At 48.5% G+C, this 26,370-nt stretch overlaps 1 protein-coding gene across 2 annotated transcripts; it reads right to left on the reverse strand.

The window, feature by feature from the left end:
* Positions 1 to 1,810: 1,810 nt before the first annotated feature.
* On the reverse strand, positions 1,811 to 26,370 carry ALOX5AP (arachidonate 5-lipoxygenase activating protein). 2 transcript variants are annotated; one of them, XM_025875095.2, is made up of 5 exons: positions 26,190 to 26,362; positions 19,474 to 19,573; positions 13,109 to 13,179; positions 8,531 to 8,612; positions 1,811 to 2,281 (listed from the first exon to the last, which is right to left on the reverse strand). In XM_025875095.2, the coding sequence occupies exons 1-5, from the start codon at positions 26,257 to 26,259 to the stop codon at positions 2,119 to 2,121; spliced, it is 486 nt and encodes a 161-aa protein (XP_025730880.1). In that variant the 5' UTR covers positions 26,260 to 26,362; the 3' UTR covers positions 1,811 to 2,118. The 2 variants fall into 2 exon arrangements, with proteins under 2 accessions (XP_025730880.1, XP_025730879.1); XM_025875094.2 differs by lacking the exon at positions 13,109 to 13,179 and having other exon boundaries at positions 1,811 to 2,298; positions 26,190 to 26,370.

Raw genomic sequence — 26,370 nt, forward strand, 5'->3', positions numbered from 1 at the left:
GAACAGTGTGGCCTCTGGGAGCTAGAGGGTCCCCAGTCTCCCCTGAGCATTTTCTGGCCTAGCTCTCCCTTACAGCCACCAGCTCAGCCTTGTTTGCCCAGGACTGTCCCAGTTTTAAAACTGGGAGCCCCTCCTCCCAGGAAATCCTTCGGGCAAACTTGCTCCAAAGCAAGCCCAGGCTGAGGTAGGCCTTGGGGCCACTTCCACACTGCTGTTTGCTGTGAACTTTTCTTTCCAGTGCCTGCTAGGACATTTGAGTCTGCTCTCTACAGAGAGCTAAGAGCAACTCTACTAAAACAGTTGGCACCAAGAAGCTTCTGCTGGGAGGGGTTTGGCATAAAAGCCCAGATGGGGCTTTAGTCTGGACCACCAGATAGGCCTAGGAAACCATGTCCACATGGGGGTTTTTCCTTGAACTGAGCAATCTGCTTGCCTTAAGCATCACACATGAAGCACATCAATCCAGACATCACACAGCCCAGATTCCATGTTTCTCTTCGCTCCACTCCCCAAGCAGGCAACACAGAGAAAGCTGGCGACGTTTGGCCCCCAGATTTGCCTCATCCTTCCTAAGATCGTGAGCATCATGAGACTCAGATGGGAGTAAACAGGACTCATCTATTATCACTGGTCACCTCAACTGAAAGCTAAGGCCTCGTGAATTGACTCCCCTTGTAGGAGCTGGCTTCTTTTTGTCATTTGTCCTGGACTCTTGATAATACATACCCAGCTATCTTCTAAATTGTACTCAGTGCCAAGGGACACCATGTGCGACAGTGGTTGGACCACCATGAATCTATCCCCAATATGGGAAATGGCTCAACACACATACCTTACTCAATACTGCCAGCCAGTGACTTATTAACTCATTCATTCATTTATTCGTTTGTTTAATAATTGGGGCCCCCCACAATGGGCCTGGCGTTATCTTAGCCTCTGACACTGAGTTACAGCACATTTGAAACTAAAATGATATGATGGGTTCCAGGCACGATGCTGGCACATAGAGATACCAACCTAATCCTCATGGGGTATGTGGAGGATTCTTAAGGAAGTCGACAAAAGCTTCTTAAGGAAGTCTGTTTGTCTATAGGAGGGAAAGCGTGGGGTGTTTTGTTTTTTCGTTTTTTGGGTTTTTTGTTTTGTTTTGTTTTGTTTTTTTGCATTCTTCCACAATTTATCACATTAAAACATTGAAAGAAAACACATCTTAAACTCATAAAACTCATCCCCACTGTCCTCTACAATACAGCACTTTTACAGGACGTCTGTTTGAGTTCTAAAATAGCTTGAGGCAGGACGCCTGCTATGTGACAGTCTCCGAGCTTGGCACAGGAAAAGCAAAAGAAATAGGATTTCAGGGATATTCAAGGGCTAATGATTTAGTGGGGAAGGGTGACACACGCTAATAAACATCTTTACATTGTAATATGGGTTTGCTGCAGTTGAGATGTTCAGAGGGTGCTGTGGAAGGTCAAGAGGCAACCCCAGGCCAGCCTGGGGGTAGGAAAGGCTTCCCAGAAAAGGCCAGGCTTCAGTTGTGTTTCTTCTGGTTCCTTTTTGAGTGATGTTTAGTTGCTCATTAAGAAACTTCAAGTAATACATGAAAATATAAACTGCAGAGTAAAACTTACCCCAAATCGCTTCACCTCGAGATAATCAGAGTGGACGTTTTGGTGAATGTCTTTTCAGGCACAGGTGTGTATAAGGACAGTGTCCTTCCTATTATCATTATATGAAGGTCGAGGAAAACAGATTAGTTGTTCAAATGTAGCAATAAACCCACAAAAGACTCACCCAGCAGCCTAAACCATGTCTCTGCATTTTATTTTAGGAACACATGAATGTGGTCACAAAACATCTTCAGAAAGCGGGATAAGTCAAGAAACATACAGAATGGTGGGTCTGAAAAGAGATCCGGGGCCACCCCCAATCTCAAGGAGTGGGGCGGACACCAAGTTATTTTCTTCCAGGGAAAGCACGGTTAACTCGAGCCGTGAAGCCCAGATGGTCATTAGATTTACAGCTGTCTGAAGAGGAGCTACATCTTTGCAAGGGTTGAATTATGACGACTTTCAGTATTGATCACAGAGCGCCGACCCTGCATTCAGCGGAGAGTCAAGGGATGAGAAGCAGAGGGGAGATGGTGGTGGTTACTGCCTTTATGTAGTTTTCGAAGTCACTTCCGAAAAAGAGGATGAGGTAATAGTTGAATATACCAGCAAGGGACATGAGGAACAGGAACAGTATGATTCGTTTCCCAAATATGTAGCCTGGCGTGCTGGAAGAGAAAGAAAACTGTAGAAGCAGCAAAGTGATACGAACTTAATGGAAAATGGTATCAACTTTGAGATACATGGGGTTTAAATTAGGGTTCCTTTTACTCCAGAATGCTGTACAAACTTCATGTGAAGAATGGGAGCATCTCCGCTGTTACTGGTCACCGAGTATATTTTAAACCAAGCTAAAAGAGCCTAGACCACCAACCCCATCATCGTTAGGGCTCTGCTGGGCAGCTTCTCAGGGCTCTCCTGATTTCCCCGACGGCGTGAAGGCGGTGGGTTCTCTTGGTTGGTCATCGGGCGTTCTGACCGGGGATCTGGAACCCCATTGACTTGTCAGGCCCCCTCCTGAGGCCGTTCTGCTCCGGGAGTGCCTAGAAAGCCGTGCTAGCAGCTGGGTCTAACGCAGGACCTAAGTACTCTATGAGACGGGTGCTGGTTTCAATGAGCCAATAAGGCTGGTGGAATCTAAAAGGTGCTTCAGTATCTGAGAGTTCAGTCTCACTCCTGAGGCTACTGGGGAATACCTCCTATTCCCGCTAACAAGAGCTGGGCCCCTCACAACGGAAGACAGGCTCTTACATTGTAAGTGAATGGAGGGGGAAGAGATGTTTTAGTGCGTTCATATTCTTCTCTCGAAGGCTCTAAATCCTAAGCTGCTTAGGCAAATCAGCAGCTGGGGTCAGGAGGCATTTCCCCAGTGATATGTGACCACCTAATTGTACACAGCAGCTGCCCCGGCTTCCCTCCCCACCATCCTCTGTGACCGCTGGGGCTGGATCCATCTGTGCAAGCACTAGCATGTTCGGGAAGTCCAGCCAAATGGCTCGTTAAGGCTGTTAGTAACGACCCCGGTGAGGGGACCCTTTGGCAATCAAGACTGCTCAAGAAGAACAGCCGGCTCAGCTGAACAGGTGAGTCAGTGCTGCTGAGCCCGGTTTTTGACATAATCAAGAGAGAGCAGAATTTGGCAGCCACGGGTTCAACATGAGAAATCGTATCTTTCGGAAATGGACCCCAAAGATTCATACTGTAACTCGTAACTTTCCTATGCCAAGAGTCTGAAAACCATTCTGCAGTTGACTATTTCCTTGCTCCTCAAAGTGTGCTCCACAGACCAGCAGCATCCACTGGGAGCTTGTTAGACATGCAGAATCTCAGGGCCCTCCCCGGATTTACCGGATCAGAATCTGCATTTTGACAAGTCCCTCCATGACTCACAGGCCGTTAAAGCTTGAGCAGCCCTGCTAGCTAGCTGCCCCCACCCCGCTCTTTGACCAGCTGTGGTCTCTCCTGGGTTTCCTGTTTACAGTCATGCTCATGAAGGGAAACGTTCTATCTCTTTATTGGGGAAAAATATTTGGCTCCTCAAGGGAGCCTTATAGGCTGAATTGTGTCCCCACCCCCCCCATTCATATGTTGAAGTCCTAACCTCAACACCTCAGGACATGACTGTACTTAGAGACAGAGTCTTTAAAAAGGTAATTGAGGTAAACTGTGATCACCAAGGGGGACCCTGACTCAATATGACTGGTGTCCTTACAAGAAGAGAAGGTGGACACAGACACACACAGACGGAAGACCAGGTGGGGACACAGGGCACAGACAGCCATCTATGAGCCGAGAAGAGGGGCGTCAGGAGAAAACAAGGCAGCCAACATCCTGATCTCAGATTTCTCACCTCCAGAACAGGGAGACAATCAATTTCTGTTGTCTGAGCTGGTACTCAATTATGGTGTCCCTGGCAGACAAATACAGACAGTTACCTGCTAATGCCGATAAGGAAGTCACAGAGTCTAAGTAAGGGATATTTTTTAGCCAGAGAACAGAGGGTTCAGAGAAATTAAATTGTGAAAAGTCAAATATCGTGGTGGCTCAGATTTATCACATGAATGAGGCCACCATATGCTCATTACAGAAACAAGAAAAAGTGATTTGCAAAGCTGTTTCAGAACGTGCTCGAGATAAATCTGTGGTGAAGGATGAAATGGCAGTGCCTGCTGCTGAAATTGGGGTGTTCTTGACTTTGGGCAGCATTTTTCAAAGGCCTCGAGGTGGATCGCCCCCCAGGAGACGGCTGTGTGGTGCCTTAACTCTTCCCAGACCATGTGAAGGGTGTGGGAGGCAGGAGCTCAACGCATGCCCATCACCTGCAGGGCTAAGGGTGAATGCAGGTCCCCAGCTCGGGCACTTCATTAGCTTCCTCTTTCAGTCCGTCAGGCTTGGAGATGGGCTGTGGCCCTGGGAGGTGGGCATGGTGCGCCCAGAGGAAGGACCTGCCCCAGGTTCTGGGGAAGCCAAGGAGAGTGTAGAAGGAAAAGCCGGCCACAAGCTACATAATTGGACCCTGAAACTCAAGGCGTGTCTTTTATTGTTTCTAAAAGTTGATACATAGTTCTCTCTAAATGGGGTGGGGAAAGTCAGAATTAAATTCAGCATCTGAGAGACCTGGTGTTTTATACATGCGACTTCACGGAATCCTCAAACCTACTCTGTGCAATATTGTTAACCTATTTTCCAGGTGGGAAAACTGAGAACAGACAGGTTGAACGATGTGCCTAAGGTCCCACAGGCAAGAAGAGGCAGAGTGGGCTGCTCCTTCTCCCTTCCTGAGGGCTCCTGGGTTTTGGAGACTAGGATTTTGTGGTTAGTTTTGAAACAAATGTATCCCCCCTTCCTACACACACACACACACACACACACACACACACCATGAAACCTACATGAAAACATATAAGAGGCCTTATGACAAACAATTCCCTCTCAAATGTGCCTAAAACTTCGAGGAGGAGGAGCTGTGATGTGAGACAGGCAAGCCCCAGCATCAAGGCCCCTGAGCCCCAGCCCCAGCTCTCCGCCATGTGGCCTTGGGCAAGTTGCTGACCCTCCCGGCCTCACACAGAAAATATATACAAAATGTGGGTAAGAGAAGAAAACTTTATGGTCCCTCTGGCTTTATAATTCTGTTCTTTTCAATAAAGAAATACCACTTTAAACCTGGTAACTTCTAAACGGAATAAAAACTGTAAGGCCCATGAGAGCAAGATACTGCTCCTTTGTTCACCCACATATCTCCAATAAATCAGGTCCTCCATACATTTTTGTCAAATGAATCATCTTAGAAAAGAGGCATGAACAGCCTTCAGTGATCCCCAGACTGTGTGTACAAGTTGTTAAAATGCGTATTCCCCCGGTTCCCACCCCAGAGATTCAGAGTCCGTAAAGTTCAGGGTGGGGCCCAGGAATCTATATTTTTAACAGGCACCCCAGGCAATTCTGGTGTCGTTGGTTGGGGGGTTTCACTTTAGAAACACCAACCTTGATACCCTTAGACTCACCCCTGGAGTCTAACTCTGGTGACGTAACCCCATGGTCCACATTGGGAACAAAGATTCTAAAATATTGACCCTAAAGCGGAAAATGACTGCGAGGGACCAGGACTTCTGAAAACTGTGCCCATAATTATTTCTACAGGTTTCGTGTTTTGGGTACTGCCCCTGACTCCTGCAGCCCCCAGGGCCTCCTTGAGCGCGAGGGCTCTGTCATGTTTATTATCATCTCAACAACTGACTCAGTACCTCGCTGGGGGCAGGTGGTCAGTAAGTATTTACTACGTGGGTGGGGAGTGAATGAGGAGTGAGCGAGTGAGCGAGCAAGCCGGGCAAGGTGGAGTGGGTTGGCCTGAGTTCACTGCCAGTCTCTGCCCCGTCCACCACTGGGTTGAGAACTCACATTGCAGAGAGGAACTTAGTAGGAGCTCCGACAGGGAACAGGGCTCTGAGGGACAGGAAGAGAGGGCAGCCTAGTGCCAGCCAGGGAAGGTAGCTAATAAAAGGCAAGTAGTCTATAATGCCAAACAGCCACTGGTTTGGGCCAGATAGTAGCTTAGAATGAACGGGGAAGAAACTAAAATTCATTCTTAACTGCCTGTAGAGATGCTACCAACTACCTAATCAAGACAGGGAATAGGATGTAGGACTAAGAATAAGAGCCATAAACTTCTAGGGGGGACAAAGAAGGGGGGTACAAAATCCCAAAAGGAAGAAGTTTTGGTGGGGGAGATACATCAAGGAATGTCATGCCTACCCACTGGACCAAAAAGCGCACTAGCACTTCTGATGCGGTTAGGGCCAAAGCCCTACGGAGGAGCAAAAAATGATTGAGAGCCCAAGGGAGAAATTCCTGGAAGGGTCTCACTGAGCAGTATCTTCCTCTGTTGGTGAGCCCAAGAAATAAGCAGATCCCGAAGACACTGAGCCATGAAATCATTGGCAGAGTCCAAGTGTGGCACAGCCCAGGAACGGAGGTGGGCGTCCACAGTGGAATCCACCATGGAAGGGCATTAGCACATAGTTTCCAGAAGGCAGAATTGAAAATCCTCTTGGACCTAGCCACAGAGGCCCTCGGGCTTATATCCACCTCAAGCTATATTTTGGTCTAGATTAGGATTAGACATTTCATCTAGTACCCATCATTCTGTTGATATATAGCTCAGAACCCTATATTCGGAAGTCCTCTGCGGCCACGTTTGGTCTCAGCAGGAAAGAGCACTCTGATGGGTCAGTCAGGCAGGCTGTGGATGCAGGAGAGGTGAGAAACCTCTAACACAGCACACATGGGGGGGGTACAGGGGCTGGGGCCATCTCACCGGCCTCTCCTGGGGGGCACCAGGCCAGGATTTAAGAGTTTAGACCAATTACATGTCTATGAGGCCCAGGGAAATCCGATAGTTTTAAGATTTTAAGTCTCTATCTTATTATTTTTGCCACCTTGGTTCACTCCCTAGCAGTGATTACCTTGAAAATGAAAAGAGCCCGTGGGTAAATGACACATTTTGTCATGCTCCACAGACTGTCTTAGAATTAAAGCAACTTTAAGATCTCAGGCAAGTGGTGACAGATGAGGAGAAGAGTGCCTGGGCCAAACCCCTGAGGCTTTGGTGAGGAAGACAGGGAGGCCCAGGGACGCAGCCTAAGAGAGCAGACACCCCCCTCCCCAATTTCACTGATAGACACCCCTCCTCCCTCCACCTCCTGACAACAGGTGATCTCCCGGGGAAAGGCAGAACGGAGGTTTCCCAGGGTGGGAGAGAAAAACAGAACCTCATTTATGACAGTGTTGATTAGGATAAGAGACATGATGGAATTGTGGTTTTTGAGGACACATACGGACACCACTAGAGAGGCTTAAAGAAAAGAAGAGCAACAAAAAGAATGGCAGGAAGGAGAGTCGTCCTCCAGGCTGCAGCTCACCATCAAGCCCCCTACCCCATCCGCCGCCCCCCAGTCATTTAGCTTCACAGGCTCCCAAGGTCCCCAGATGTTAGTGCTTTCACCTGCCGACCTCGAGGGATGTCAGAGCCTTTGTCACCACTGAAGGATGCTGTCTGAGCGGAGAGCCCATTAACCACGAGAGAAGGGTGCTATTGTGAGAGACAGAGGGGGATGTGAAATGAGACAAAGGAGAGAAACGGAGGGGAAGGCGGGACCCGCGTAGGGGCGGCAGCATCCCGGAACTGGAGAGAACCAGCCTGGCTCTTGGAGCCCTCCTGGTACGTTAGGAATTCTAAGGAACCGACGGCAGACTAGACCGCGAATATTTCTTCTGTAAGTGTCCTCATTTATTTTATGAAAATCCCGACTTCCCAAGCCGGGTGTCGTCAAAGTATGTAACTGCTACTCTGGAGCTTTCCGTCTGTCAGCATCTATAAGCAATGCAACGGGGACACTATTCACAGACTCCATCCTTTGCGTGTGAGTGCAGCCTATTTTTGCCACGTTCTTCCTGCTGGTCCCCGGAAGATTTGTTACTCAAGAGAACTTATCACAAGGTGCAAGCTTTCGCTCTCGTTTTCTTTAGGCAAACAATAAAACATTTCACTCACCGGAGGCCTTGGGAAGCCAGACACAGAAAGTCATTCAAGGCCCAGACTCTGAAGGGTGGGTGTAGAGGGTGTGGGGTTGCAAGAATGTGTAGCAAGTGCATGGCGTTAAATCATCCTTTGTGAGCCCAGCGCCATGTGGAGGAGTTGGTTATGGGGCACACGAGTCAAGTCCCCCAGCTGCATTTGCAGAGCCCGCAAAGTTCAGGGGGTAAAGGATGAGGGATACTAGTGAGCCTTCCCCCTCCGGCCCCAGGTGATCCCTCAGAGCCTTAAAGCTTAGGCAGAATATGGTTGTGAGTGATGGCTCTTTTCGCTCTAAAAGCATGACTCACACCCTGGCTCTTAAACAGTCCCGGTGGCCTACCTCTGAGTTCTCTCCCCCAGGTAGCCGACGAAGTACTTTTGCCTCACAAACAGGTACATCAGTCCAGCAAAGGCCGCGGGAACTAAGGGGAGAAAGGGAGACCCCGTGTGAGTTTCACAGATGCCAGAACATGCTAAAGTAACATAATATCGACACAGTCATTGTGCAACTAATGATGGTGGCAAAATCTAGCAGAGGCCTCAGTTTCTCGCAGTCGCAGTCCCGGCTGATGGGAACTTCAGCAAAAAGCCTAGGGCTGGTAGAAACCTAGAAGTTTTATGATAGTACTGTTACTTTCTATTGGCATCACCCGGAACCCCAAGTCCCGCTCTAGGCTGGCTCTCTTAAAAGCATACCCTTCAACCTCTGGGCCTCCAAGCAGTGCAATGCTCGACCTTTTCTGAACAATTGTGGCCAATTCAGAAAAGATCTCTAGGGGGGGGGCTTCGTGGGGGGGGGGGGGGCAGTCAGTTGAGCATCCGACTCTCCCTCTTTTTTTTTTTTAGATTTTATTTATTTATTTGACAGAGAGAGAGAGAGAGAGAGAGAGAGACAGCGAGAGAGGGAACACAAGCAGGGGGAGTGGGAAAGGAAGAAGCAGGCCTCCCGCGGAGCAGGGAGCCCGACGCTGGGCTCGATCCCAGAACCCTGGGATCATGACCTGAGCCGAAGGCAGACAGTTAACCGACTGAGCCACCCAGGCGCCCCGAGCATCTGACCCTTGATTTCAGCTCAGGTTGTGACCTCGGGATTGTGAGATCGAGCCCCGTGCCAGTCTCCAAGTTCAGCAGGAGTTTATTTGAGATTCTCTCTCCCTCTGCCCCTCCCCCCGCTTGTGTGTGCTCATGCTCTCTCTCTCTCTCTCTCTCAAATAAATAAATCAATCTTTGGGGAGGAAAAAAGATGTCTAGGGAGGAAGACTCCCTTTGCCTTCTAGCCCTGTGAGTAAAAACCATGAGCAGCAGGAGTCCTGAACCTTAGAGCTGAGAGTTAGAAAACCCAACCCCACGAGGACTATTATGATCAGGAGCTAATACTTAACTCCTCCTACATCTGGACAGAGGGCTGACTGCGGCTTTCCTACCTATCAGGAAGGATCCTGAGGGTGAGATAGGCGCCTGGGTATAGAAGCCCTCTGAAGACCTTCCAACATTGTTCAAATGCCAAATTAATTGTGTTGACAGAGCACGTTTTATGTCAGGCACTGCCCCAGCCACTTTGGGTCCTTGGGTCTCCAATCCTCCTGGCCACCTGGTGAAGAGTGCATTACCGTCCCCTTTGGCAGATGAGGAAATTGGGGCTCAAAGAAGTCAGTTTGCCTAGAGTCCCTTACCAGACCAAAAGACCCATGAGAACAGCCATCTTTTGCTAGACATAATCTCTGGGCTCGGCATAGTACCTGGCACATACTGGCTTTCAAAAATTATTTGTTAAATGAACTCATAAAAGTCAGGCGAACCAAGGAAAAGGTTGTTAAAAAGAAAACCACAGGCCCAAAATGGCATCACTTAGGCCAAGTCCCCAGACCAGGGCTTCATCCCTAACCTAACTGCCATTTCACAGAAATGCGGTCTTAACCTGTAGTTGGGAATGTTCTGATAGGAGCCAATGAAGTAATCGGCCACGTGGGCCCTCTCCTTCCTTCAAAGGAAGATGAGCTAATCTGCAGGATAAGACCCCCACCCCTCCTTCCCCCAAGGGAAAGAAACCTTGCCTGGAACAATCCTTTTTTTTTTTTTTGCTAACAACTTTCTTGCCCCACCCCCTTCCTATAAAAACCTTCCATTTTTGTACACCCGCTGGGAGCTCCCCTCTGCTTACCAGACGGGATCCTGCTGGATTCATGAATCCTTTGATAAAGCCAATTCGATCTTCAAATTCACTTGGTTGAATTTTATTTTATTTTTTTTTAAAGATTTTATTTATTTGACTGAGAGAGAGAGAGCGAGAGAGCGAGAGAAGGAGCACAAGCAAGGAGAGAGGGAGAGGGAGAAGCAGACTCCCCGCCGAGCAGGGAGCCCGATGCAGGGCATCTTGATCCCAGGACCCTGGGATCATGATTGAGCTGAAGGCGTGAGCCACCCAGGCGCCCCGAATTTTATTTTTTAACAAGGTAGAATTTGAAACCAGGTTTGTATCATTTCAAAGCTGTATTACCACCACCAGCACTATGAATAACCTCTACTGGGCATCTATTGTTAGGCTGGACTATATGAAATTGCCATTTTTGTGTGTCCTAAACAGTCAGACATTGGCAGGTGTATATGGTTTGATCTGATCTATTCCATGCAGCATGTCAGGGGCTTTATGCACACTCTCTCACTTAATCATCCTGGGAACTCGATTATTGCTGCTTTACAAATGGGGAAACTGAGGCTGAGGAAAGCTGAGTAACAGCCCAGGGTCCCAGCACCAGCAACGAGTGTCCTCAGAACGGTCTCCAGTCTGTCCGCCCCCAGACCTGTGTTCTTGCCACAACTCCACCTTGCCTCCCAAAATACTAGTGTCGTGTGCTTTGATAAGAAAACCAGGGGCACCTGGGTGGCTCAGTAGGTTAAGCGCCTGCCTTCGGCTCAGGTCATGATCTCAGGGTCCTGGGATCGAGCCCTGCATCGGGCTCCCTGCTCAGCTGGGGGCCTGCTTCTCCCTTTCCTGCTTCCCCTGCTTGTGTTCCCTCTCTCTGTGTGTGTGTGTGTGTCAAATAAATAAAATCTTAAAAAAAAAAAAAAAAGAAAGAAAGAAAGAAAAGAAAACCAAAGCACAAAAGAAACTGCTTATGAGGTTCATGCTCTTTATTATCTGAAGGTCACAGAACTGTCAGAATTCACAATCTGCCCTGGACGAAGTCTTTTCTTGGTTTGTCCTATCTGGATGGCTCCGCTCTAACTTACCAGACTGTCTCCCTTTCGATGGGCAGCTAAACTGAACAAGAGCTGACAGGAGTCAGGGGTGGAAAATGGCTGTGCTCACTGCCCTCCTGCAGAGGACGGTGCATGCCTCGTGGACCCAGGCTGCTTGGAACAGTAGAAGGGGCACAGCGGGTTCGAATCTGGACTCGAAAATTCTGAGGTTTGAGCAAACCACTTGTCCTTCTGGGACTTGGACTCCTGCTCCTAAAAAGTGATGGCTCTGGGCTAGAATGATCGCTGTGGTTCCTTTTGACTAAAAAATCCAGTAATTTACTACAGTCATAAGGAATGACGATGATCGAAGAGGGTTTACTGACACTTTCGTCCCCTAGCGGTGCCAACATTTGTTTTGGCTGAAATGCGTGGTTCCAGGACTCCAAAACACCTTCCCACTCCCTGTGTATTTATCCAGCTAGAACAACTGGAGATTCATCTCTATCAAGTATCATCTAAGACATAAAAGGAATCATAACTCCTCGTATAAGCATAGTTTGACTTGATTTTTCAAGTTATGCCAGACATGTTTCTTATTTCACTCAGGATAGATAGTGGTAAATAAATAGTGAGTAATGACAGCCTTATGGAGCACAGAAGGAGGCCACATGGCGTCCCTGAAGGAGTTTCTGCTGCCATCCCTCACCTCTGTTCCCTGTTACTGCACCTGATCCTTTTCCTTCCTGGCACTTCTCACTCTTGGCAAGAATTTATCCATTTGCGTCTTCCCTGTGGTTCAGCTCACCAAGTGCTGCGTGCCCCACCACCATCTCTTTATTTATCACTCTGTATCCAAGCACAGGGCTTGCCACGAAGTAGGTGTTCAATGTATATGCAGTAGATACATAAATAATGCGGAAAGATACTTATGAAAAATCCAGGATTTAGCCCCAAAGACCTGGGCTCTCATCCTGCCTCTGCGTCCACCCGCTGAGTGAGCTTGAACAAGTTACCTTATCTCCCTGAACCAGTGTCCTCGCAGATCCTAGAGGGAGATAATATCCCCGCTACCTCCTCCATAAAGTGGGAGAGGATTACTTAGCCCCTCAGAGGCCACCAGTGGCCTTTCCTTAGGCACGTGCCCTGCGGGGCCACGGTGTGGAAGCTGGCCAGGTCACGCCAAGCCTCCACCAGGCACAATGCCAAGCTCCAAAGGGGACCAAAACACAGGACTCTGGTTTCCATTTCATTTTAAATCAACTCTGGGAGTCAACCTGCTAGAGTCGAGGCTGTGGGCTGCCGATAACCCGGGAGAGGGTTGGAGACCGGGGCTCTGCAGACACACGCCCGCCCCGCTGGAAGCTTATTAGCGGACGCACCGAGTGACAGGGTCCCAGAATAGATCCCTCAGGCGCTCTTATTTATAATGCCCTTGCATCAGGGCGAAGACTGCTTAAGGATTCTGAGTCACATTTAGCCTGAAACCACCCTTGTCCGCGAAGCAGCTCTCAACCAACCACCAGGGAACAAGCATTAGCAATGCATTACCGCACCCGCCCCACCCGGGCACAGAGCAGGCCTGCGAGACGACCTCCCCGGGGGTTCTCACCTCTCCGGGGCCTTCGCGGAGCAGAGCTGGAGGTCAAGGAAAGTCTTTTCAATAAAAAGCCTGCACTCGAACCCCCTCAAGATGCACATTTCAGGAAGAGAACACACACAGAGAAGCCCGAGTTACCTTGGCTACAGAGGAGCCCCGCACTCCAGAGCACAACAAGGAAAGTGGGGTACGCATCTACACAGTTTTGGCTGTAGAATAAAAAAAAAAAATAACAATAAGAAGAAAAATCAGAAAACATGTTACTGCAGCGTAGTCTGAAAATCACCTGAAACCCAAATTGATAATCACCATCACACGTGAGGCGCAAAACCCGTTCATAACTGCACTTACATCTACCAATAAGACACGGGTGCCCCATCAGAAATAGGCAGTGGTATGAAGCAAACACACGTTCGAGATCCGTTCACTCCCTTCCTCGGCGAAGCCAATAGGAGACTTGGTTTCTTGATGGATTCGTTTTGGCAGGGATCCTGCTCCTGGCTGTGCCAAAGTGCTTCTTGGAATTGAAAAGTGAGCAACACAGACAGCAGGGCTGTGGCAGCTGTCAGGATTAGGGGGAGGTGCAGGGGAGAGGAGCCCAACTCAGGAAACCTTTGTCAGCCGCACAAGTCAGCTCAGACTCACAGGCTGGGCTGGGGAACAAAGGGTGAGCTTCAAGCACCAGAGAAACCAGGGTCGACTCAGAAAAGCAGGTGCTCAGAAAGGTCCCTTGCTGGTAGTGGGATCGCAGCGGGCAGGGCTCAGTCCTGGCTCCTGTGGAGGGGCTCTCACCTCACTCCAGCCACCATGCTGGTGTCTTACACCCTTCGTCTCTTGTAAACTCACCAAGGTCCTGAGGGGGCGCAGGGGTGGCTGCATGCATTTTCTATGGCTGCTGGAAAAGGTAGCCACAAACTCGGTGGCCTCAAACAAGACAAATCACATGAAGATCAGAAGTCCAAAATGGGTCTCACTGGGCTACAATCAAGTCTGTCAGCATCGCTGCAGTCCTGCTGGAGATCCAGCCAAGAATCCATTTCCTCGCCTTTCTCAGCTTCTAGAGATCACCTGCATTCCTTGGCTTGTGGCCCCCTGCCAACCTCGAAGGCAGCGATGGCCATTCAAGTCTTCCTGACACCGACTTCTTTGCCTCCTTCTTCCATATTTAAAGAACCCTTGTGATGACATTGGAGTCTACCCAGATAATCCAGAATACTCCCTTGATTTCAAGGTCAACTGGTTAGCAGCCTTAATTCCTTCTTGCCATGTAACAGAACCTATTCATGGGCTCCTGGGATCAGGATATGAATGTGTTTGGGGGCCTTTTATTCAGCCTACTGTAGCTACTCTCATTTTCACATGAGAAACTGAGGTTTGGAGAAGCTGAGTAACCTGCTCAGCATCACCAAGCGACAGTCAGTCCAACTCTAAAACCAGGTCTGTTACCTCTTCGACTAGGCGAAATAAATAGCGAGTGTCCTCTTGAGAAGTTTAGAGTCTAGATCAGGACAACCAATATACATGTCCATGGGAAAACAACCTTACAAGACGTGGAAGCCTGAAAGGATGGGAGGGCAAAGCAATAGAGTGGAAGCGGCACGTGACTAGGATTTGGTCCCTGCCCTGACGTTCACCAGCTGTTTGTTAATGGCAAAACAATCCCTTTGGACTTAGTTTCCCTACCTGAAAAACCTAAGACTGATAGCAACTCTGAGAGCCATGTAAACTCTAAGAGTTGATGCTCTAAATGAGGTGGTGCTCAAGGCGTGGTCCCTGGATCAGCAGCATCAGAAGCACCTGGGAAACTTGCTAGAACTGCAAATGTCAATGCCCATCTCAGACCCACAGAATTAAAACCTCCCAGGGTGGGGGAAACAGCAATCTGTGTTTTAACAAGCCCCTCCAGGTGACTCTGAAGCATGCTCAAGTTAAAAGACCGCTGGTCTAATGTAATTCAAACTGCACGGGTAAAAGCAGAGATGCAATTTGCATAACGTGTTCAGCCTTTTATCCAAATTCCTTCCTTGGAGTCCTTCCTAGGGATACTTCTTGATCTGGTTCTCATGCTTTCCCTCCTAAATCAGCTATAAACTCTTGTTCAAACCAATAGCGTCTCATGCCTCACTGGTACCACTGAGAACTCTGGAATGAGCAGCCCTTGGTCCATCCCCTGCAGAGAACCCAGAGACGATGGACTGTGTCCTTGGCCACAGGAAACTTCATGTCCCTCTGATGATCAAAAGATCCTCTACTGGAGAAGCCAATGAAATTAAAGGTAAGAAAGCAGTGTATCCTATCCTGGGCTATAGGCACAGGGGACAGAAGAGAGCCCTGCTCACCTTGCCAGGTGCCCAGGGGGTTCACTGTGTCTAGTGGACACAGTAGGAACTCTGAAGGGCAGGAGGTAGAACAAATTTATTATTCGGGGTGAAGTACTTAGCGAACAAACAGGTCCTATATGCAGCTACAGAGCATGAGCATCATATCTATTCTTACATATCAGAGGCACCAAACCACAGCCTTGGGACTCAGAATGTGATCTATTTCCCAGTTCGAGAAAAGCGGGAGCACATCCCTTATTTAATTGAATAATGTTCTACATCTGATGGGACCTAATACCTGATGCTCCAACAGTTTGAAAATTTATTAATACCAAGATCTCCCCTGCCTCCTCCTCATTCTCATGCTTCTGTTTTTGTTTGTTTTTAAGTACTGGATTCATCTGGGTGGTGCAAAATTTTAAAAAATTCTTAATTAACTAAGGAATTTGCTCATTAGAGAGAATGGTATAGTAATGTGACACTGAATTAGTCATTCAGTCATTCTTCCTATTGTCTCAAGTCACCTTGGTCCCCAATAAAAATGGTCTGTCTGGAGTTAAATGAAACTCTCCCAACTTTAAGAGAATGGGCTCCTCCTCTGGATTTCCAGAATATACCTAGAGTCCCGTCCCTCGCTCTGGCTCAAGCCAGTCCTTCTCCGCTCCAGGATCTCTGATATGTCTTCTACCCACAGCTCCACGCAAGATGCCCCTCCTTGACAGAGGGCCACTGCTGGGCTGAATTCAAGTAGCTTTGGTCAGTGATGTGGCTATCTCTTGAGATGGAGCCTAGCAGATGCTCACATGGTCTCTAAAGTCACAAAGCCTCGGTCCAACGTCTAGTCAGCCGCTGTGTGAATGTGGGTGCATTTCCTAGCCTCGCTGAGCCTCTCGGTCTTCCTCATCTATAGGAGGTGAGTGGAGACATTAGTAATTACCACCCTGGCTTGTGAAAATAAAATGCGATAAAGCAGTGTCTGACTCATAACAAGCTTTCAATAAATAGTGACTATTACTGTTCCAACGTCTTCCTTCTTACAATCCCCAGTGGAAATGTCTTTCCTGCTGACAAATTATCATTCTTCCAAATTTTCTTTTGTGGAGAGTTGTGCGCCATTTTTTCTGCAAGACAAAACTGGCAAAACCATCTTGGCTCTCATTTCTTGAGGTCCAATTCCGAGGTGCTTGCCAGATTTGTCGACAATTCATTGTGCTGCATTCGATTTGATGCACTACACTATCAATGTTTTCACGGAGAAAAGGACTCGTATTTTCCCTTCTGTTTTTCTCCACCTTTGGGAATCAGATAGAGAAGTACTTACATAGTGCTTTGTTAGTGAGTTTGGATTAACTTAAGTAAATATCACTAATAATAGTAATAGTATCACTACTAATCAATAGAATCAATGCAGATCTATTACCTTCAAATTATTTACAAGTCCACCCCACTCAGAAGTGAGTCTGAGGTGGATTTTGAGAGGTGCAAGAGAGAAAGGACTTTAGGGTGGCATTTCGCAAAATGTATTTTGCAAAACACTAAACCCTTGATACACTTTGCAAAAAAAAAAAATGGGGGGTGTATCTGTAGTTAAAAAATGACTTCCCTTTCTTGGAGAACCAAGAATCACAATGTTCCTCAGCTCATCAAAAGTTCTCAAAAAGTCTTGCTGTCCAGAACTTTTTCTCCTCTGTAACACGTGTTACCAGCTCATGAACTTGTAATCTATGGAACACATGTCAGAAATTTACACTTGTCCAGAGACCCCCTCTCCTCTCAGCAACCTGTGCTTACCTGCACTCCTGGGGAAGAATCTTAGGTCAGTTAATTGAGCTTTTCCTCCAGAAATCAAACTTTGTTCTAGCTGTGCTCATCGGGGAACAGAGCTTTGAATTATGTTTTATACACATGAACAGAGAGTCAAGGTCAAGATTCTTTTTGTCTCTCAAACCCTGACTCAGTTCTGACCTGGTGGGTGATGGGTGATGGGACAGACCATTAACCGAGGCCAAGCTGGAGCTGATGGGCCACACCTCGCTGCAATATCTGTTTATCAACTGCCCCCCAAAATCTGGAACCATCTGTATCTGTCAGCAGTCATATTTTATGCTGAAAAATATGCATCAGGCTTTTCAATCCACCAGCATCATTTATCCTGTTTTACTACTTTTTCTTGATAGCTGTGGTCTGGAAACATTTATGATCTCACACCCCATCAACCAGAAGATCTGATCACGCAACCCTGTGACAGGTATAATACACACTCGGCTTTCAACCTGAGTATTAAACATGAGTACAGCTTAATTTCTTAGTTTTTAGACAACAAGATTAAATAAATGTTCTTGTCTTTTTGCAAATCCATGGCTCAACCTGCACCTTCTTTGGTGCTTTTGGAGGCCCCTTGACAAGCCACCGCTGGAGAAGATATTCTGCTGGACCAACACACAACCCTTTGCCTATAACTTCCTGGCAGATGCAAGCCGACTGGGCGCCTCTGGCTTTTGCCAGCACACAGTAGCCTGTGGCCCCAAACTTTCCGCCCTTCTATAAACCACCGTAGGCACACCCAGTGCTTGCTGTTAGCTGGGTCAGGGAGGAAGTGGTCTCTGTAACAGAACCACAACAGTATCTGGGCAACCTTCATCTTACAGAAAATTCTCCTCTCCTCCCCCTGAGCTCCTACCTCTCCACAGCTCCCTCTCCTCTTCATTCTTCTCGTTCTCCTTTGGCGGAGGTGAAGCAGTAAAGACACAGGGGCTTGGGGAGCTGGGCTGCAGCATCCACACCATGGGGACCCCCGGGCAGCAAGAATGCCCCACCCCTCTCCCCTGGCCCCTTCTTCCATCAGGAACCCCACACCATTGCAGAACTTCCAAACCGCCCTTCCAAATGACGTAGCGCAGCCACCACCAAAGGGCATTTCTGCAATCTGGGTGCTGGAGCCAGGGGCCAGGTGTGAGCACAGAGCTAGCCCGCCTCTCGGGAAAATGGCAGAAACTGAACGGCCCGGCCTGCTCCATTTTGTCTTCGTTGCTGGCAAAATGGAAACTTAACTTCATACATTGAAGGCCCAAACGTTAAAAAAGAAATCTCCCTGTAGGTAGCTCAGCAAAGGATTTCCTTGAGATCCGACTGCCGGAATGACGCTGCCCAGGACTGCTTAGTCTGAGGAAGGGGGAACAGAGCAGGTGGTGAGGGCCCGGGAGGGGGGGGGGTCTTGGAGGGACTGCGAGCGCTCATGAGTAGCCTGAAGCCCCGAGCCCAAAAAGCAAAGGGCCCAGACGGGGTGAGGGGACCGAGACATCAGCCTGTGATGATTTCCTTGCGTGTCCATGACTGCCCCTTTGGAAAGATCTGTGGGGGCCATCAGAGTCATCTCTGAGTTAAGACTCAAGGCCAGCTCCTGCGCCAGCTCATAGCTGAAGCCTTTCCTTCTGACAGGCCCCTCATCACAGGCACAGAGAAACAGGCCACTGCCTGAAACTGCTGTTCAAATACATTCTGCATAAAGGAAAAAATGAGTGTTTGAACAACATCGATTCAGATTTGCATCCTAAATAGCTCCCATTTCCTTCACTGAACCATTCAGGTGTTTTCAAGCAGCCTTTTTACTCAAAAGAATGGCGGGGGGAGCAATTGCACAGTTCCCCCATTCTTACTGTTCTTGTTCTGGTTGCTCAAGGAGACCGGGTATTATGAAAGGTCCTGCCACACCTCCAGATGTCCACGGAGCGGGACACAAGGGGCAGTGAGCTGAAGGCTGCCGCCATCACGGCCCACCTGTTGCTTCCAAAGTCAGCCAGTGAGTCATGACTGGTTTTCATGGTAGTACCTCTGGACTAATTCCCCAGGAAACTGGTAACACTGTGACCACAGGATAGGCTCAGAGTTTCTGGAGCAAGGTGGAGGTGTGGTGATCACACATCTCCCCCCGCCAGCCTCCAATATCCCCAATTCCTTTCTTGAAACACTAGCACTTATTAAGATCATGAGGGGTGTCCACAAAGCCACCCCCACTCCCACCCCCAGGAGAGGTTCACCCTTCCCTGGGAGCTCTGCCTCCCCCCGCACTCTGAAGGTTGGCCCAGACAGACATGTAGCCTCGAAAGTGGTCTTCACTCTGGTAGGGAGGCCCCTGTGCCCGGGCCCGCACTCTTAGTTTGCAGTATCAGGGTTTGGACTCACTTGGCAGTGTAGACCCGCTCAAAGGCAAGTGTTCCCGTCCTCTGGAAGCTCCGCCCATTCTGTGTCTTGCTTTCATGCTCCACCTTGTGGGCAAAGAAACCTGGCAGAGAGAAAGATTTGGATCTGGTTTATAACAGGCACGTTCTTGAGCCTGGTGTCCCATTATTTTACTAGAACGTTCAATGTTCCCTCTATGTGCCCTCCAAACAGCCCTAAATGTCTTCCATCAAATGTCATTTACCAAAAATTCATTCAGCAGCTATCTCTACAAATCACTGCATTTGGTGATGGTGAAGCCATCATGACGGTGAGCAAGACACAGCCCCCACTTTTGAGGTTCTTACAAGTCAAAGGAAATAAACACACAATTAGAGCAAAAATTGCCCTCTAGTGATTCATGCTAAGATGAAACTGACAGAGAACATTGAGGGTCCAAGAGGCAACTTAATTCAGTGTTGGGATCACGGAGTGATCCTTAGAGGAAGTGACATCTAGAATAAGATTTGCCGAACAAGTGGGAATTAGCCAAAGAGATGGAGGGGGCAACAGAGGAGATCACCCCACTCGAGTGGAATGGAATACGCAAAGGTGCAGAGGCAAGAACAGCCTTTGGTTTGCTATGTCCAGCTTATGATGGGGGAAATCAGGAGCAGGGAGTGGAAGCTGGCAGAATTACGAATGAGGCCAAAGAGATAGATGGTGAATTGTTCTTTCAGACATTTTTCTTTGTGACTTGCCATATACCAGACACTTAGCTTGCATCTGAGAGCAAAACACACAGAGAACCCTGGCCTGAAGAGCTTACATTCCAGTAAGGGTGGAAGAGGAGACAGATCATACACAGTGTTTCACAGTGAACAAAACACTCAAATTAAAATTATATTGTGTGCCGAGCCATGGACAGAAGAGAAGGCAGAGCAGGGTAAGGAGCCGTGTGGCATGCTCATAGGGTGGACGGAGTGAGGAAGCAGTAAGTGAGCCCAGGCCTGAAGAAGAGGATACTTGAGAGGTGCCTACAGGATTTAGCAGCGTGACTATGACCTTGATGAGAACCATGTTAAGAAAATCAGAACTTACTCCCATCTCACGAGCAACAAGGAGTTCCTGACAGGTGTAAGCTGAAGAATGGTGTTAAGCAAAGAGCCATTCTGTTTTCTGCATGGTGAGTGTCTAGAGGGGTCAGGCCCACGACAGGGGGAAGATAGGAGGGAGCCAGCTAGGGTGATGGCTGTGGGGTGTGAGGGGTGCCGAGGAGTCAGAATCCAGAAGGTTTGTCTATAGATTGGGGGGGAGGGGTAGGAATGAAGGTCTCTCTCCCCTCCCCCCCATTATATTCCTTTACTCTTATTTCGAGCATATCAGGGGTCTTATGGGATTCCTTTTCATCAGCTTCATATTAGCTTCCTCAAAAAAATGTCAAACGGATGCTTTCTCAACCATGTATATGAAGAAAACCCTGCCCTGGTTTTCTTTTGGGCAAAAGTACAGCCCTATCCTAGCAATGTGCCTGTCTGGAGCATAGCTAAGGGCCACTGGTCTGAAGGGGGCATCGGCCAGCTCCAGGCGCTCCAGCAGACACCTAACATTTATTCCCTTACTGGGTCTTCCGCTGATGCTGGGAAGTGGACAGTGCTGTTCCCACTTTGTAGACAAGGACGCAGTGCCTCAGGGAGGTCGGACAGCTCACTCCACTGGGGAGCAGCACAGCTGGGGATTCAAATCCAGGGGGGCAGATGAGGATGGTTTTTTTCCCATTACTGTCACATTGAAGCTCACCGCAGGGATTCCATCAGCCACACAGGATGCAAGTACACATCGGTCTGTTCTGAATGTCTCTTCTTACCACAAAATACAGTAGAAAATTCTGACCATTGCCTTTCCAGAACCCACAGGGACGGCCCTTGCCTCTGAACATGTCAGAGACGGGTATTAAGAAAGTCAGAGGTTATTTCTGCAACCAGCCGCACCACTTGGCCGTACTTCTCTGCATCTGCCTTTCTTCTTCCTCTCCTTGCTCAGAGAAACCAACCCCTTCCTCTTTTCCAAGGACTGCCCTCTACCTGTGACCTTGAGTCCATTCCTGCTACCCCTTCAGCCCTTTGTTTCATTGGTGTTCTCCCCATTTCCTGAACCTTCCCTCTCTTTCTTCCTCCATCTCTTGACCCTAGAAACAGCCTCGGATCTTTCCCACCCATCAAACAAAACAAAAGCAAGCCTGCCTCAGTCTACTAGGCTCTACCTCTCCCTCCTGCTTAGCTAAACTTGAAAGAATTTGGCTTCCTTTGCCCACTCCTCACCGCCCACTCACACCCTGCCCCCACGTTATCCTCCACAGTATCACAGAAACTTCTCGTGCAGAGACCATGAACACACTTATCTTGGCCAACTGCTGACAGTAGGCCAAACCAGAGAGAGAGAGAGAGCCAGAGGCAGAGACACGAAGAGAAAAGGCTGCAGGCCATCCCTGAGCACCTACCACATGCTGGGCCCTGCTGGCTACTTGCCCCCGGGTATGCCACGCAGCGCCTCCAACAAGTACATGTGGAAGTTACCATAGCTCCATTTCTCAGTTAAGGAAACTGAGAGTCAGAGAAGCCAACTAACTTTCTCAGGATCACATGAAAAGATCTGGAGATTTTAGTTAAGCAGAAAGTTAATAGACACCAGCAGTGAGATACAAGTGTTCAAAGAATCACACGCCCATGATTATTTTCATAGAATTGATGTCTGGATCCTAGGTGCATCTATCATCTGCATCTTAGCACAGGGCAAGATGGGTGGGGGTGGGAGGGGGTGACCCAACGACAAGGGACCCTAGAAACCAAGTCACCTGAGAAGTGATACATTGAAGGTAGGGTGCTACAGCTGATTCTGTAAACCTAGAAGCAGCAAGCATAGTCCAGGCTTTTCCAGAGAATAGAAACAGGACCAGTGGATGGAGGTTATAGGGCAGTAGAACCTCTTGAGGAGTGTGCGTTTGAATAAATGTATCTGGGGCAATATACATAGCGTAAGCGTCTACTCTTTAGAATGGGTTTGGATCCCAGTGTCACCACAACTGGCTCGAGGACTTTCAACCCATGGCCTAGCCTCTCCAAGCCCCACATGGCTTCTCTGTAAAATGGGAATAATAATAGTGTATATTCCACAGGCTGCAAGGATTCAGTGAGGCATTATTCCCAACACAAAGCACTGTGCTTGACACAAAGCCAACTCTCAAGACACCTAATGATGGGAAGGGCAAGCTCGGTAGGTCGTGAGCTCTTTAGCACAGGAAGGTTCAGGTAGGAGCTACTGAGAATGGTGTAGGTAAGATTTCCGCTATGGGGCACTTCATGAGTCCTGTTTCCAAAGCCCATCCAACCCTAGGTTGGGTTGTTAGGTCTTCCAATATGGTGCCCATGAGGTTCGTTAGGAGTGTGTGTGTGTTGGGGTGGGAGTACCAGGGATGACATGGGAAGATAAGGGCTCACTACCAGCTCTATATCCCTCCTCACCACTATTCTCACAAACCCTTGTGTCCGTAGGGTCATCATGTCTCCCCCTTCTTGGCTTCACAGTAACAAGAGAGTGGAGGAGAGAGGATGATGCCAATTCCCACAACCCTTCCCTACAACCAGAGGGCTGTGGGAACAGCTGTCCTGCTGCAGGACATCTTTTCTCTGCTGTTGCCATTCAGGCTTTCATGCACGAGGCTCAGTGCCCTACCCCTCGGCTCACCTTCTCCTCTCAATCTCATTAGTTTGGCTTCCTATGGAAATCACTCTCCCCAACTCTGTGTTTTTTCAGTTTGCTGCATGTCAACGCTGCTGGGACCTTGGCAGGAGAAGCTGGAGGCTCTCTGGATGCTATTCATAGGAAATGCATCTATCTATACTCCCTGGGAAACCAGGCTTTGGTGGTTCTGGCCCAGCTTTCTTGGAATGATGTATTTTAAACTCGTTCTGTGCTTCCAAATCTGTGTTTTGCTGGATCAAGCTGGAAGAGGGCCACAGGTTCAAAGATCTTGATGACTAAAAATGTTTAAGAGTCAGAGGAGGAAGTGCCCCCAGGCGGGCTGGGCTCTGGCCTCTCCCCAAGAAATGAGGTCCACACAGTGTACAGAGAGCACAGACCCCAGATACCATCATGGACACAGGTGGACAGGACCTCTGTCTTGGGACAAAGACAAAGTGTGCGGTCCTGACAACAACATGTAAATACTCCTTAACACTAACAGGAAGGGCTGGAAATGGCATTTTGCGGGGCAGGAGGAGAGAGGCACACTTTTTGCATATTTTCTGAACTTTGTAAGGAAGATCTATGGTTGCAACATCGCGGTTAATTAGAATTGCAAAGAGAGGCTCTGGACATGCACTTGCACCTTTGTGTTTACCTGAAAACTCGTGGTGCAAGCAAGTACAGATGTTCTCTGCCAAGTTATTGGACTTTTTCTTGTTCCCCGACATGGGCATAGTTCACAGTTACAAATAAAAGGCCTCACACAGTGGTCTCAGCATCACATGGCAGTCCGAGGTCTCTGCCTCAGAGAGGAATGTGGCTGGGCTGCTTCTGTGGCTTCAAAAGAGCAGCCGGTTGTCCCTTCCCCCAGCAAAGGTGCACCAGAGCTGTACAAAGTCACTCTTCCCCCTACGTTGCCCTAGCGGGTGGGGGAGGGCAGAGGAAAGGATGTGGCCGCCACGTAGGGTCTGCCCAGTCTGAAAAAGTCTCCAGCCCAAAACAGGAACTCCACTCAGGTCCATACTCACATCTCCCCACAGGAAACCTCCATCCCACTCATCAGTTGGTGGACTTCTATTAGTGAGGCCACTGTGTTCTTTCCCTATCTGAAATGGCCTGTCCAAAGTCAAGGCCCTTAGATTGTGGTTGTTAAGACTCAGACATTTGGCTAGTTATAATCTCTCCTTCCATACTGTACCAAGGAAGAAGACTTACTCTCACTGCCAAAAATAATTAGGAACTTCACGGTTCCTCCTCCAATCTGATCAGGGTTTGTTCTGCTGCTAGAGAAAAAGCCCAGGACCCACTCAACAGACCAAGGGCGGGTTCTGCATCTTGGGAGAGATGAAGAGACTCTGTACTCACAACAGGAGACCCTGCAGCCTCCCCCAAGTCAGCTTTGAACTGAGAGGGAACAGCTCAAGGTGAGCGCCAACCTTCCAGCTAGCTTAGCCCCATCCCCACAGGCGGGTGACGGGGAGCTGGCTCCCCAGTCCACTGAGATCATCAGCTACATTGATGCTCATAAGAGGAAGGGCCGGAGGGGAGACCCTACACCGAGCTGAAAGAGCCCTGTCCACCCACCCACCCATGGAACACTGCCCCAAAGACACCAGAAGGGTCTTTGAAGGCTTCCTGTTGACCATGCCTGGCCATCTTTTCTCACTATCTTTCCTTTCCTGGGGGCCCACACCATAGCGGTATCCCCATAAAGCCAGCACAGCGGGTCCCGGCAGCTGTATGTAGGCTGAATAAATGAATCCCTGGCTGATGTGCAAGATCAAGGGAGCTCACGGTCCCCGCACGAAATAGCAATGGCTTGAGGAATGGCAGCCTAAACAATCCCTTTGTTCCCTCTCTGAGCTGCAACTTGATGGTGTGGATTTAGTATGAAAATGTTTGGGTCAAAAATCGATCAACTGCTGTTCCATATAGGAAACGTACTCGGAGGATGCAAAGTTGGGCCTCTCTTGGGTGGGAAGGTCTCCGGGAAGCCCCACTCTGGGCTCAGAAGGCGAAACCTCAGCTTCTGTCCACATTCAAGCTGGGGGGAAATAACAGGATATCCTAAACCGGTTAAATATTCAAACTTCCCAAGTGTGACAGTGTGGGGACACGCAGTAATGACCATTAGGTTACAGCAGCTGCCCTTAGTAATTACTCTCCTTTTTCCTCTATCTTAATAAACTACAAAACACAAAGCCACTGGAAATATGTATAAAAAGAGTCGGTGGCAATCCTGACTCAGAACTCTAAAAAGAAAATTCAACACGGTCTTATCTTTGTCAGGTCTGGGTCCCTTACTTGGTTTTTTTAAGTGCTAGCAAGGTTAATGGAAATGCAAACCCCACACAAGAAAAATGCTTCCTCTCTCTCTTTATGTAAATATATAATGCATAGGAAAAATGCTTCAAAATTATACATTGCTAGGGGGGAAAAGAAAGTATTACAAAGAACCTGTTTCTCCACGAGGGAAAAAAAAAGAAAGAGCAGCACAGGGATAAAATAATGATAAGGGGATTTCTCCCTCCCACCTCCCAAACTGACATGTTTTTTAGTCGACAGGTGACAGATAATCTCAATTGCACTGAGGTCAGCCCAGCCGCACTTACTAAAGCCTAGTGCCTGAGTAAACATGTACTTCACTTTCCCTTTCTAGGCTTCTGGCCTCCCACCCGGTCTCTGGCCACAGTAATTAATAGTTAAAATGCTGATTGCAGACACTTCAGTCAGGGTTTGGATAAAGCCTCTAGGTTGCTGCCCTGGCTCTGGTTAGTCATCCCCATTAAAGTGAAAGGAATACCAGAAGGAAAACCCCGACTGCAGGCACAAATACACACACCCCATACATTCAAAGAAAAAGAAACAAATAACAAAATAAGTCAAAAGTGGGCCAAAGTGCGCACAGACACAGAGACTGGTATAAGACTGACTTGCCAACAACTGGCAAACAAAATCCACCCTTGCCCCCCGTCCGAGTGAGGACCTTCCCTTACCGTTCTGGACCACACTGATGAGGCTGACAATGGCCAGCAAGACAATGTTGCCCACAGCTTCTTGATCCATGTTTGCTTCGGGCTCCCCAGGGAGGACTGCTCTAGTCTGGTGGCAGGCACCCAGGCCTGTGCCTTGCAGAAAGGGGAAGTGAGGGCCTGCACTCTGTCTTTCATCATTAGA

This window comes from Callorhinus ursinus, unplaced genomic scaffold (assembly GCF_003265705.2).
Source record: "Callorhinus ursinus isolate GAN/ISIS: 27379988/994484 unplaced genomic scaffold, GSC_fseal_2.0 scaffold7, whole genome shotgun sequence".
Lineage (NCBI taxonomy): Eukaryota > Metazoa > Chordata > Mammalia > Carnivora > Otariidae > Callorhinus > Callorhinus ursinus.